The sequence below is a fragment of the Anoplophora glabripennis genome, unplaced genomic scaffold, assembly GCF_000390285.2.
Source record: "Anoplophora glabripennis isolate ALB-LARVAE unplaced genomic scaffold, Agla_2.0 scaffold6, whole genome shotgun sequence".
Classification (NCBI taxonomy): domain Eukaryota; kingdom Metazoa; phylum Arthropoda; class Insecta; order Coleoptera; family Cerambycidae; genus Anoplophora; species Anoplophora glabripennis.
Genome location: NW_019416749.1, coordinates 1,106,087 through 1,120,813, shown reverse-complemented (window position 1 = coordinate 1,120,813; position 14,727 = coordinate 1,106,087). Strand labels below are relative to the sequence as shown.

Here is a 14,727-nt window from a genome sequence, read left to right as displayed (position 1 = left end):
ATTTGACTTCTAAACAGTATTTTCGGTTTTTCTTGAAAACGCCACCTCCTATCGACTTTGGACAAGAGGGCCTTTTCTGGGTAAAATTGAATGCTCTTTCATATTTTTCGAAAACATTTGGAAAATATCAAATCGGCTATACTTTTTTTTATAAAAATATGCATAGAGACCCCTCTATCTCCACCACTGGAACTAATATGCGATGATTTTCTGTGTCAAATTATTTGCCCTCAAATACTAAGTCTTTCGCCGCAACATGATGATTTTTTTTGTCAGCGGTTATTTAGTTAAAAAATAAATAAATAAAACAAAAATAAAATTGAACGCCCTGTATCTCAGAAACGAAGCGTTTTAGGACCCATATATATAGGAACTTTTAGACTCAAAATGAGGTCTTCTACTGATTCCTGAAGTCCTGCTATTTAAATGTGAGACACCCTGTATATATATATTAATAATTTGCCGTGTTATAGAATATTTTTAATTGAACTGAACTTAGAATTATATATGAGTAGAAAAATAATAAATCTAACTCGAGGTGAAATACATATTTCGTTTGTGAACTTGTCCCACTCACCGCTAACGTGGCTTTTGTTCAGTCACGAAGAAAACGACTTTTTATCTTTTATTACGTCTTGGATGTAAACAGTTTCTACGCTTTACAGATAAAAAATATTCGTTTTGGCATGTGACAGGTGTCATGGAAAAGTCAATTCGAAAAAAACTTGTTTCAAGAAGTAAGCTTTGTTGGACGTTTGCGTTACTCACATTTTGTCGGATTTTGCTTCTAGTAACCGCTTATATACAGGGTTTCCCGGTACTTGATACAAAAAAGTCGAGTACAAATAGATGAGGTCAAAATAATATCAGTTCTTCACGGACTATGCCCAATGGTTAACAACCCAGAATTTTTGCATAGATGACGATCGCAATCTACCTGTATCAAAATTAAGTTCCCTGAAGAAGTTGCCATCGATAATACCCTCTTGGTTCAACTCGATAAAATTAACAGTTTAGGAAATATTTGTGATTTTATGTCACAGTAGTGCACATGGAGCGGCACTACCCCAGTACAGTCAAGGGATGAATTGCTGCAAAGAATTAATTTCCAACCAACAAATAACATTCGTAAACTTAGAAAGTATGTGGGGGTGGAAGGTGCCCATATTAAAAATGTATTTTGATAGTTTTCTTTCTTTTAACTATTATTTAAACTTTAACTTATTCTTGCTTTGTTTTTCTATTTTGTGTTATGTGTAAAGTGTGTATGTCAAATTGTGTTAGTGACAATTACATTAGCAGACAGTAAGATTTTCTAGACTCTTATTTTAAAAATATGTTCGGTTGACTTTTTTTAAGAGAAATAATTCATAACATAACATTTATGTAAATATATCTAAAAATATTTAACGTAGACTCCAATTAGAGGTAAAAATTCATTAAATTTTTATAGAATTATGTCAACCAATGATAAAATTGCTGAGAATGTCACAGAATTTCAACACCACTAAATATTTTGGAAATTTTATTGGTAAATTTGGTTTGTAATGGTTTTTCCAAGAAAAGTGTTCCCAGAATTCTCTACCATTTGATTCGGAAACCGTTATTATTTTTACAGTCGCAAATGATATTTTCGATTTAATCAAATTTTGAGTTTTCGCGCTGAAGAAACTAATTTTATAAAAGCAGCTTCATGTAACGTGAGCTACTATTTTATAAAAATGTGCTATTCGAAGAACGTAAGAACTAACAAACTATTTCGCAAACCTCCTTTTTGACTTTTGTCACCATTTCCCATTCTTTTTTATTGGACTTGCAGAAGTTCTGAAATTTCTTCTTGCAAGTATATAGCCAACCCTAAACCCAATTTTTTCAGTAACTAATAAAACACAATGATGTCCACATCATTTGATATCTGTATCCTTGAGCATTGTATACTTTGTTGAAACTGAATATTCAGAAAAATTTTCCTCCAGATGCACCAGTGTACAATTTTTAGTTGTTGTGCGAGTTTCAAAGTTAAACAATTGAATATTGGCTGTTTTACAGATTTTAAGCACTCTTTTGGCTTATTCGTGAAAACTTGGAACAACATGTAAACTGTAGTTGTTAAATATAATTACATACTTTAAAAAATAGAAGTGGAAACAATCTCATTAAAGTTTTAAATTCCATTTATATAATTGTATGTATCATATTTCAGTAGAAGAATTATTTATTTGAAAACTTACTGGAAATAAGAACCCTTGTGCGATGGTAATGAACTCTTTTTAAAGAAGAAATAATGATGTTTACAATTTAAGATATCGATATATTTAACAATGTCACCAAAGAAAATTTTAGTTAACTTTTCAATTTACTCAACTGGGAACTGTTATTTATTGAAGCAGTTTATATCGAACGTTATGCTATATATATACCATCTCCTAGATGTATTCTAGGAAACGACCCGATGTCATTATTATGTCCATAATATCTCCTGGTCGTGAGCCGTCTAGTTTTCTTTTTCTCTCGGAAATGTAGAAGCTGGGGAAGTCATTCATGAAATAAATTTAGTTTGTTTGTTTCGCGGCCGTTGCAAATCGTCTTTTGTATTCTCTGTAGGACAGAACAATGGAAAACTATATTAAAGCTTGTAGTTTTTGTGCAAGTTTCATTAAGTCGATTTTTATGTATCTCGAGTCTTAGCTGAAATGAATTGTAGGGCATTATTTTTTTATATTAAAAATACGCCGCTGACAAATTTAAGTTACAGTTTGTGCTTGTCTTACGTTTAATTAAGATATTGTTAAAGTCCCATAATTTGTATAATGCCCTACAAATTATATTAATTTAATTAAATTTGTTTTTGGTCACTTTGGGCACATGACATAATCTTTTCCCCTGTACAGTGTGTTTCAACTATAGGACCACCCATGTAACTCGTTTCATATTATTGTTAGCATGACATCGCACATTACTAAAATGGACAATATAATGAACTTGTGGGTACACATGTTGCAACTGACCCATTTTTAAGTACAACGAGACGCCGCGCCGCCCGGACTAGGGTTCCCGGAAGACGACCCCGACAGATTGGCGCCAAGGACCAGATAGGTACTTCTGCCAGCGACTCCTCACGAGGAGGGACTCTCCAGTAAACAGTCGTCCCGCCAACACGTCTTTTTCTATACAACTTAGTTTTCAATAAAATACTTTATTATTCCCGTTGAGAGAGCGTTTTATTCTTGCTGTATAGCGAAAGCAACCCTCAAACTAATAACAAATAGTTTTTCTGTCGTTTCCGATTTAGCGCACAAAAGAAATTTTTATAAAAATCACTTGGTTATAATAATGATAAAAGTTTCATAACTGAATACTGATTATTATTAACCAAAAATAGAGTCGAATTTTATGAGGGTAACTTTGTATATTCTGCATAAAATACGTGCTGAAAATTTGAAAATAAGCATTGTGCGCCTGTCACACCATCGGAAATGGATGTCGCTTATCCCTTTTAATGCAAAAACTAATTTCCTGAGCCCACCTACCGTCAGGAGCTGCGTTAGGCCCTCATGGCTAGCTAAATCTCTTTCGATATATATTCTTTCTGCTTAATTAAATGCAATTAAACACACTTGGTGGTTTTGGGGAGCGCCACAGGGAATTGGGATTAGTTTGATATCCTTCAACCTTAACTGTATTAGTATACAGTTCAGGAATATCGACAGGCGTTCACTTCATCATAAGGGGTGTATAGGGGAAGTTTTAATATTTTCTTGAGGAAATTTTATTTAGACACTTAGAACGTGTCGGTGTTTGCATTTTTTATTTTTTTACTTACTTACTACTTAATTAAAATGATTGACAGATAAATTAATCAAATTTTTGGTAATGACATTTACATTCCAGATTGTTTTTAATTAAATGCAACGTTTACAATAAACTTTTCCTATTTATATTTTCAGGAACTAATCCTGGATCACAACCTCATCGAATTCATCTCGAACAGGGCATTCGACGGCTTACGTTTCTTAAAGACGATATATTTAAGTAACAACAGGCTATCGAGATTCCCAGCTGGACTCTTCACCAGTGTTTTCACCCTCTTCAATCTGGATATAAGCCACAACAGGTTGGAGACTCTTATTTTCGACTCCATAGAACAGCTCTACAACAATCTGATACATAATGGCACACTCCGACTCAAAGGTAAGTGATCAGTAAAAATAACATACCTACCTGGAATTTGCCTATTTAAAGATAATAATTATTGGAGTTGCTGTAATTATTATTAATTAGAAGACAATGAATAATAATTATACGTGTTATATTCATGCTTGTTGCAACATTTTTAAGAATATGCTCTTTTTACTTAGATTTACTTTGAAGATTCAATAAAAATATTAGATTGAACACACGTGCGTAAAACAATAAAGATTTTAAGCAATATATTAACCCACAATCCCAACGATTGTATGTAAAAGTTAGGCAAATATTTATTTAGTTGGTTCTACCAACCTTGAGATTTAACTTGCAATAAATTACGTCCATAGAACTGTACAGGGTTATTCATATAACATTTTACCCCCATTACCTTTTTTATTTTTTGAGTTAGACAAAAATAGTTAAAATAAAAGTTGTAGGGAATCTTTCTGTGAGTTTAATGAGTTTATGAAAATAGATATTATACAGGGCGTTTCAAAGATACAAACGAAATTTGTATTTTTAAATAGAACACCCTGTATATTATTCGATTTTCGGAATCTCTGCCTCTTCGTGATTCTAACAATGTTGTAGGTTTACGTAACAATTTACTCGATATTCTGCTTTGAAAGACTGAATCTGGTCATGAACAATAAATATCAACATCGCCATGTAGAATAAATATGTTCTCATAGAACCAAAAATTTGACAGATGTAACACTACTGTCAGTACTCATTTGAAAATGGTGTATAACTTTTACAGTGTTGATGAAAAAAAATGATATTGTTTAATGCTATCTTTCTTGTGAGAAGAATGCCATGCTCACTAGGACTAGACGCGAGTCTGCACGAAAATTCCCCGCAAGGCGCATACCTCATAAAATATACAGGGTCGGAAAGTCCCCATGGTTCATCGGCCGTTACGTGAGAGCGATAAAGTAAGTCATAGAAATCCGTGGGATAGAGAAAGATGGCTATAATGAAGGTGTCTAATAGTCACCGCCCATTTCGCCCTTCCACAAACAAGATGTGGAGTTTTTCAAAGCAGAATAATGAGCAAATTATTAACTAAACGCACAATATATTATACATTGTTGGAATCAGGAAGAAGCAGAGATTCCGAAAATCGAAAAATATACAGGGTGTTCCATTTAAAAAAAAACATAAGTTTGGTTCGTATCTTTGTACATTTTCTATTTTCATAATCTCACTAAACTCACATCAAGATTCCCTACAATTTTTATTTTAACTATTTTTATCTAGCTCAAAAAATAAAAGGTTAAGGGGGGTAAAATGTTATATGAATAACCCTGTACAAGTCCTCTTTCCTCTGAATTTAAAGTACCGAAACAAGGAACGCGAAGCAAAAACTTGGGTACATTTTGATGGACTAGGTAAAACCTCTGGCCACATATATCAGAATTTACTGAAGTTTTCCCTTATACAAATAAATTTGGTAGAATATCCATTCCGGATTTGGGACACCGTGTGTGTATATCTATTGGAACTGGCAAAGCGGCTTTGGCGAATCAAACCCTAATTCGGGCTCCCTTCTAAAATGGCAGCAATTTTTTAGAGTAGGACAATGAGGTTGTAAACGGATTGAGGTCGGAGAGACCGCCAAACTGTGGAGAATGCTTAGCTCAGATCGCATAAAGATTTTCTGTCCGGTTGCCAATTTAAATCTAGCGCTTTCATTTTCTTGGGGCTCATCTTGTGGGATCTACAGCGGTCTCAGTGAAAAGTGCAACGACGCGGCGGATTATTCAAATACCTTACTTAAGTTTTTTAGATGGACTTGCTTCGCGATGCCTGGGAATAAACACGATGTGTGGGGAATAAAAAATTCAGGAGACATATTTCTCTGAAGGAAAGTTACATCGGGCGCATTTAAAGTGAACCATGACAACGTTAGGTTACGGATAAGAGGAAGCAATTCAAAATTAATGAATCCTGATATATTGAGACTTTTCAACATGTTCTCTTCAATGGAAATATAACCGACTTCTGGTTCCTTATAGTTACATTGAAAATAGATATTTATTTCAAATGAACTGCCAAACATACATATTTTTGCATATTCGGAATTAGTAAAGGGGGAGGGTATATTAGACCGGTTTCAGCCCTCTTCATTTTTGGCCAAAAAAAAGGAAGAATTTTTTTTATTATTTATATCCAGTAACTAATCGATTCCACCTCAAACGGGAACTCCCTCCTCGTTCCTAGTCCGGATCAAGGTCAATTAGAGGTCATTGTCAAAAGTGCATTAAACCAAACGATCTCGGTATTTACGTTTTTTGGGTCGCTGAGTCCGAATCGGAGGTTAGTTTGTCTGTATCAGGTCATTTCAAGGTTGTTTCAAGGTCATTGCACGATCAAATTGAGAAAAATCCGAGCGAGCAAGTCCAACCACCTGTTATACAGGCTTTTGTGGTTGCTGGGTTAGAATCCGAGGTTAGTTTGTCTGTATCAGTGCATTTAAAGGTCGTCTCAAGGTCATCTCAAGGTCACATTGGAAAAACTGAGCAATTAAATCTAACCGCCTGTTAGATAGGTTTTTGGGATAGCTGAGTTCGAATCCGAGGTCAGTTTGTCTGCATCAGGTAATTTGAGGGTTATTTCAAGGTCATTTAAAGGTCATACCAAGAAAGAACCAAGAAATCGATTACCGTCTCTGAGGTTGAATTCAAGGTCCAATTATATGACGATTTGGTTCTCTACTACTTGATTTGTGTCGATTAGCTTAACATGAACCGTAGGTAAGGAGGATTGGACAAGTTTTAGGTCAAGAGATCACTGATGTGAAACCCATGCAAACTCCTACAACCTTTGTACAGGTCATTTTTGTGTCAAATAAGTAGTTTTAGATAAAAGATCTGCTCATTTGCTCCTTCAGATGAACTCGCCTAAATCTTGCGTAACTCTGTTTAAACTCGAATGATTTTAATAACCTATTTTTAGTACAAACAATTTTAGCTTCGGTCGAAAACAGAGGGGTCTGAAATCGTCCCTCACTGACCCTACCAGAAGTCATTTTTATCAAATCAACCTTGGAATAACCTTGAACCTTTATTAATACATAGAAATCGACCTCGGATTCGGACTGAGCGACTATGAGAATGGTAATTGATTCCAGGGTTTATTCCATAAATTAACTTTCAAATGACTTTAAAATGGCCTTCAAATGACCCGACACAGATAAACTGACCTCAGATTTGAACTCTGCAACTCCAAATACGTGTATAACAGGCGGTTAGACTTAATTGCATGGCTTTTGTCAACTTAACCTTGAAATGACCTTGAGACGACCTTCAAATAACCTGATACAGACAAACTGACTTCGAATTCGACCTCAGCGACCTCAAAATCCTGTATAACTTGTGGTCGGACTTAATTGCTCGGTTTTTTCTCAGTTTGACCTTGAAATAACCTTGAAACAACCATAAAATGGCCAGATACAAACAAACTAACCCAAAACACCTAAACTCCGAGATCCTTTGATTTAATGCACTTTTCCTCAATCTGACCTCTAATTTACCTTGATCCTGACTAGGAAGGAGGGGGGAGGTCCCATTTGGGGTGGAATCGATTAGTTATTGAATACAAATAATAAAAAATATTTTCTTTTTTTGGACAAAAATGAAGGGGGTCGAAATCCGGCCTAATTGACCCTGCCCCTTTAGATATAGCATAGTGAAACGTTTTAGGAAATATTTATTATTTATTTAAAATTTTGACAGTTGAAATATGGGTATTTTCAAGGGCCCAAATGTGGGTATTATAAAGATTATGCGTAAATATAGCTTTACCTATAACCAACACTTCCGCTGTAAATCGGGATTTTTTTTGCAACAACCATTAAAAAAAATTTACTCTTAAGGGGTAGACTGTAGACAGCAATACTTGGGACCCGTTGGACGTGATAGGGATAGAATTGGCGTCACATATCGTACGCCACGCTGTTGAATGCGATAATATAGCGAACTGCTGGACTAACTTTTTCCCGCTTATTCACGGCTTTTCTTCCACGTTGTCTAAAATTTGTTGTTTGCTATTTGATACGCGTTGTGGGTAAACATGAAAGCCGTCTTGTCCACGGTTTGAGCGTAAATTTCCAGCAAAATCACTGCTGTAAATGTTTTGTGATGAGGCACGTGCCTATTGGGAAATCTTTGGGCATAAAAGCGAGAAGCAGCTAACGAGTTCTGCCTTGCTTCTACATACGCTAAAACCACATCCATCGTTACTATACACATGCCATTTTTAATGAAATATAATAAAATAACATTTTATACTTTGTACTGACCGTCCACTGAGGATAAAGATACCCTAGAATGGCTTTTCACAGGATCTGGTACTTTTTTGGAATTTGTTTTTGTCACTTATTTTACGCAGTTTTTATTTGAACTTGTAGCTTTAACGATTTGTATGTATGTTGCTCATTTTCTGTTGCAACTTTATTATAAATTTTTTGACAAATCAACTTTTTGTTTAATTGTTAATGTAAAATATCCAGGAATAATTTTATCTTTTTATATTAAATATCATGACAGTAAATCAAATTTTCAATTTCTCAATAATAAATTTGCATTATTTGATATATTTTATTATGGGTCTTAAATTTAAAGGTTAAGGCAAAATAACTTTAATAAATGTTATAGTTGTATCAGGGAAACTAATCTATAAAACGATCCTTTTCGTCGATATCTGTTTATTATTTTAAATTCTGTTCCAAATATGGTTATTGAAGAGCTGGTATCTACACCAATAATTAAATTTTACATATGAATAAAAGATCAAGTAGATCAAATACCTTCAACGAGTCTGGAGCAAAGTGCAATAGCTTTTCTACTATTCAGGTTTCTAGGAGAGATTCCGACATGAATAATTAAAATCAGATTAATTGGCGTTTGTATCTTTTCAAGTATAATGCTCCTCTTCATTTCCACATTCTATTCCAACTGCTGCACATGCACGAACAATATTTCTGCTCCGATTTCACCGATGACTAAATTCAGGGCAAAGTACATAATGCCAGTCAAGTCTCTACACTATAATATGTTCTCAACGAGCAAATCATATTTCCGTCGTTGTAGATTCCAAATAAACAGCTGCTGCTCAAGTGAAATTAAGATTCCTCAGTTTTGTTCCCGGGTAATTACTCAAATGTGTTTGTTCTTCTCTCAACAAAAAAGTTAAAGAATATATCATTCAGATCTATAACAATAAAATACTTTCTCTATTATACAGGGTGTTTAATTAAGTACTTGTACAAACTCTAAAGGGTGAATCTTTGACTTATTTTAAGATAAAAAATTCTTATGAACATGAGTCCGCAACGGTTTAGTTCTTTAGATACAGACAGTAAAAAAAAATTTTGTTTGGTATTTTGATTATATTTTTGTTTAATAACATGGCAATTTGACGAAATTCGGGAAACTGGGAGTATTGATGATTGAGAAGCTCAAATACAGGGTATTAGAAGTTTGACTGCCTTAATTTTAACAGGCGATAGAATACATTAAAATAAACAAAAAAACCTTATATGACATGGGTCCTAAATTCAACCATTCCCGAGAAAAAAAAATATCAAAATCTCCAACTTGATGTACAAAAGTTCGATTAATTAAGGAATATTGGCATAATTAAAATTCGATAAAATTCACATCGACCAATGTAACAACGACGCGGCAGATAACACAAGGTGCTAAGCTGTCAAGCAATACGCAGTTCAGTTGTTATCTGGAAGTGGACCGTGTCTGAGTGTTTTTTGCGTACAACTATTTCCTTTTCTTGGGGTGTTTTCCAGCGAGTCCGAGAAAATTGGATTCGAAGGTATCTTGGTGGTGGACATTTTGAGCATATGTTGTAGTTTGTTTTGTAGTTGTGCGTTTAAAAATTACTGAATTTTGCTTTTTGGTAAGTACCTAAATTATTTTTAATACATATGATTATTTGGAGGACGTGAATCTTTGGGTACTTTAATTATATATTTTTCAAATTCATAATTTGATTAAAAGCTAAGTTCTTGTTTTAAGAGATTCATAATTACTAAAATTCGAGCTAAAATTTAAGCACAACACTATCTTCGTACTATAACATCGATAAGTACATTTTATTTTATTTATTTTAAAATTGGAAAACAATTGTCTTGAAATTTACTAAATGTTTCATAATAATAGTTGTTTACATTTTTTCCGCAGGACAAGTCTGTCGCGCGCACACTTGGTATGCACCAGCTGTGTAGCGTTAGGTTAAGCGCTGTTGTCACGTTGTGATGAAACTCCCCAATATTAATACCCGCTGTATTTTGAAAACTGTTAATCTTACGCCCCATTAATATACAACTTTTTTGTTCATTTATGATTACTCTATCTCATGCTGAAGTAATGGCAGTCAAACTTCTCACACCCTGTATTTACTTAGTTTTTGTTTTATGTTAGAGAGCAGCGTTGTACCTGGATTTAAATAGCCATAACTTTTTTGTGTCGCACTGTTGTGTCATTTTTGACAAACATTCAATTTTTCGTACAAAAGGTACTCTTCGTATTTGTCGCTGAAAGAAGCCGTTTTGTAAAAAAAATGGGATTAAAGTTAAACCTGCGTTGGAATTTTGTAAGTTGAATCATTAAATTTTTGAAAAACATGTGAAAACATGTGTTTTTTGTTGATAGAATTGCGATGTGACATATGCACTTTTTATCTTAAAATTAGTCAAAGATTTACCCTTTAAAGTTTGTACAAGTACTTAATAAACATCCTATATCAAAAACTACAACGTAACAGAAATTTTATTGTTTGATATGTTCAATTGACCCTAAAAAGTGATAAAACCGCGGACTGCTACCTTTTAAAGGAATGCGTTTTTGAGATCGAAGTGAAAAGGTGGTATTTTCAGTTTTTTTGAGTTTTACTCGAAAACTATGCATTTTTTCACTATAGTTGTCAACAGAAAAGTTGTAGCAAATTGAATTTTCAATCGAAATGAGATCTTTTGAAGTCAAAAAAATATATTTTTAACAAAAATATACCCAAAAAACTAGTAAAAAAACCCGAAAAAAATGAATTTTTTTCTTTTTGGTTTTTGGCCCACAACTTTTTCTGAGAGAAGTTAGGTATAGGCATTGCTTCACAGAAAAAAAAGTTAATGTTTTTTCCTTTAAAATAAGCCTTTATAGAAGTACCTACGACTAATAGAAACCGAGATACACTAGATCAAAGTTAGCTACTTTTTGGATTTTTGGCCAATTTTTGCCCTTTTTGCAGTAAGAAAACCGCATATCAATAGCAGAGGAAAGGATCAATAAAACAAAGTAAAGGAGAGAAATCAGTCGACACATCATTATCGATTATACGGATAAAAAAGGTACCTTTTATAATAAAAACAAAAGTCATATACGAAATTTGATACAGATTTTCAAAAGTAAAAAGTTAGTATATAAAAAGTTTAGCAAGTCACTAATTTCATATTAAACAAATTTATTTAACTATATCAGACATAATCAAAATTGGCCAATCTTTGTAAAATTAAATATTAACCTTAGAACCAGTTGTTAAACAAGAAGTTATAGGATAAAATGCCAATGTCTTAATGTATGCAACCAGTCATACATGAAATTCAATTATAACGGTCGTATCGATATAACATCTTGTTTGAGGTTTTGTAAATAGTGTGAAATACTTCAAAATATTGACTATTGTGTTTTAACAGTTTTTATTGACAAATTTTGACATATAGATAACAAAACAATAATAAATTCATTTATTAATAACCCTTTTGTATTTATAGCTGTGATTGTGTGTGGTTTCTTGCTAAAGCATATAGTGAATAGAACCGACTACTGAGAGGAGTCTAGAGCTAGGTAGGGCGAAGATATACAACCACCAAAACCAAATTGATATCACAACAATAAAATTTTTTTTGGCGCTAACATATACTCTCGTACACACACATAATCATAACAATATATATATGATTAACTGTTGTTTAAATAAATAAATAATAATATCCAATCACCTAGAAACTTATTTTCACATTCACAAAAATAAATTTATTAGGCAAAATAATACCAAAAGTAATAAATAAAAATAAGGAAAAGTATCGTTGGTTACATTGACATATAAAGTTATAAGACGAAAATCGTCAAAAAAGGGCAAAAATTGGCAAAAAATCCAAAAAGTAGTCAATTTTGATCCAATGTATCTCGATTTCTATTAGTCGTAGGTACGTCTATAAAGGCTTATTTTAAAGAAAAAAACATTAACTTTTTTTTCTGTGAAGCAATGCTTATACCTAACTTCTCTCAAAAAAATGTTGAGGGCCAAAAACCAAAAAGAAAAATAAACGCAATTTTTCGTTTTTTTTTTACTCGTATTTAGGGCATATTTTGGTTAAAAATAAATTTTTTGACTTCAGAAGGTCTCATTTCGATTAGAAATTCAATTTGCTACAATTTTTCTGTTGACAACTATAGTGAAAAAATGCATAGTTTTCGAGTACACATAAAACTGAAAGTACCACCTTTTTACTTCGATCTCAAAAACGCACCCCTTAAAAAGGTAGCACTCCGCGGTTTTATCATTTTTTAAGGTCAATTGAACATATCAAACAATAAAATTTCTGTTACGTTGTAGTTCCTATCTAAAATACATAGTCAATAGCCTATATAGGAAACAGACTGCAATATCATAAAGGCATTTTTGGACAATAAAAAGTAATTTTTATTTTTAATTTTACGATGCCTCTGTCCGAAAGCGCCCACGTCGCAGAAACTTAATTAATATCAGCTTTCCGGTTAACTTTGCCGGAAAATAAAAGTCCACCGGCAAAAAACGGAAATAGAATTACAATTAAGATTCCCTAATTGCCAGTTTTTCCCTAGCGGAGCCGCTTCACTTGCGGCCATCTATCATTACCGCCTATCCTCTTCGCCTAATTACGTTCGCCTATAATTCAACGAATTGTAATTCTAGCGACGTTATACACAACAGTTTGTAAAGTTATGCACAAAGTTATGAATAGTATCAAGCGTTATGGCACTCGTATATCTTAAGGCCATATCAGAAATGCGGAAACGGAAGTGGCAAAGTGGGATAAGATGCAAGTGAGGAAGCATATGCCGAAAGAGATGCCACGCTAGCAGCACACTGCGAGACGGATGATTATTCTCGAGATGTGGTGGAAAATAAAACGAAAATATGAGCCCCACATAGCATAAAATTATAGTTGTAGACGGCGGATATACGAAGTCAACAGTTTTTTAGGTTATTATTACTTCTATACTCATCATCGTTGGTGCTTGTAATATTCAACAGTCTTCATTTACAAGCCACTCAAGTCGAGACTCCGTAGAACATAAAAAATACACATTTGTCACTCAAAAACCTCTATATGTTTATTATTATTATTGTTAAGGTTTTATTTGATTTTTAATCGCTTTCTGGCTGCTCCTTTATTATTATTGCTGTCGTTAGTTTTATACTAAGTTTTTATTGTATTTGCTCCTTTTCTTGTTTCTGTTTTTGTATAATTAACGACTATCTATAATTTACCAAAAAAAGGTTCCTACTATCGTAAATTTTTGAAATTATCCAATTTCCAGTACACAAGAACGGAAGTAAAAGTGAATTAACTGATTATATACCAATTACTATTATTCGAAAATTCTCTGAAATATTTGAAAACTTATTACTGATTTCTTATAAGGCTCCTCGTATGGGTTGTTGTTATGTGAACAATTCGGCTTCCTTAAAGGTAGATTTACTGTTGCTAACCCTCAATTTATTAGTGAAAAACCTATATCGACCTCACCACAGTTTTTAACACAATTGACCACGACATCTTATTGAACAAACTAGGTAGGTTTGGTCTACCCGATTCTCGATTAATAGTCCGGTCAAATTAGTCATAAAAATAGTGGTCAAATAACAAAAATTCTTTCAGAGCTAAATTTTGGTGGAGCCCTTGGGTACACCATTAGAAATAAAGTGTCAAAAGTCCCCANAAAATTTATAATATATATATGATTAACTGTTGTTTAAATAAATAAATAATAATTATTAACTTATTTTAACTTTCACATTCACAAAAATAAATTTATTAGGCAAAATAATACCGAAAGTAATAAATAAAAATAAGGAAAAGTATCGTTGGTTACATTGACATATAAAGTTATAAGACGAAAATCGTCAAAAAAGGGCAAATATTGGCCAAAAATCCAAAACGTAGATAAATTTGATCCAATGTATCTCGATTTCTATTAGTCGTAGGTACTTTCTATAAAGGCTTATTTTAAAGAAAAAAACATTAACTTTTTTTTCTGTGAAGCAATGCTTATACCTAACTTCTCTCAGAAAAATATCGAGGGCCAAAAACCAAAAAGAAAAATAAACGCATTTTTTCGTTTTTTTACTCGTATTTAGGGCATATTTTTGTTAAAAATAAATTTTTTGACTTCAGAAGGTCTCATTTCGATTAGAAATTCAATTTGCTACAATTTTCCTGTTGACAACTATAGTGAAAAAATGCATAGTTTTCGCGTA

General features: G+C 33.1%; 1 protein-coding gene across 1 annotated transcript in view; it reads left to right on the top strand.

The window, feature by feature from the left end:
- Positions 1-14,727, top strand: part of LOC108911019 (connectin-like) — a 71,721-nt gene that overhangs the window by 30,742 nt on the left and 26,252 nt on the right. The window contains exon 3 of the mRNA XM_018715835.1: positions 3,948-4,191. Within this exon, the coding sequence (XP_018571351.1) occupies positions 3,948-4,191 (244 nt within the window). The remainder of the gene's footprint in view (positions 1-3,947; positions 4,192-14,727) is intronic.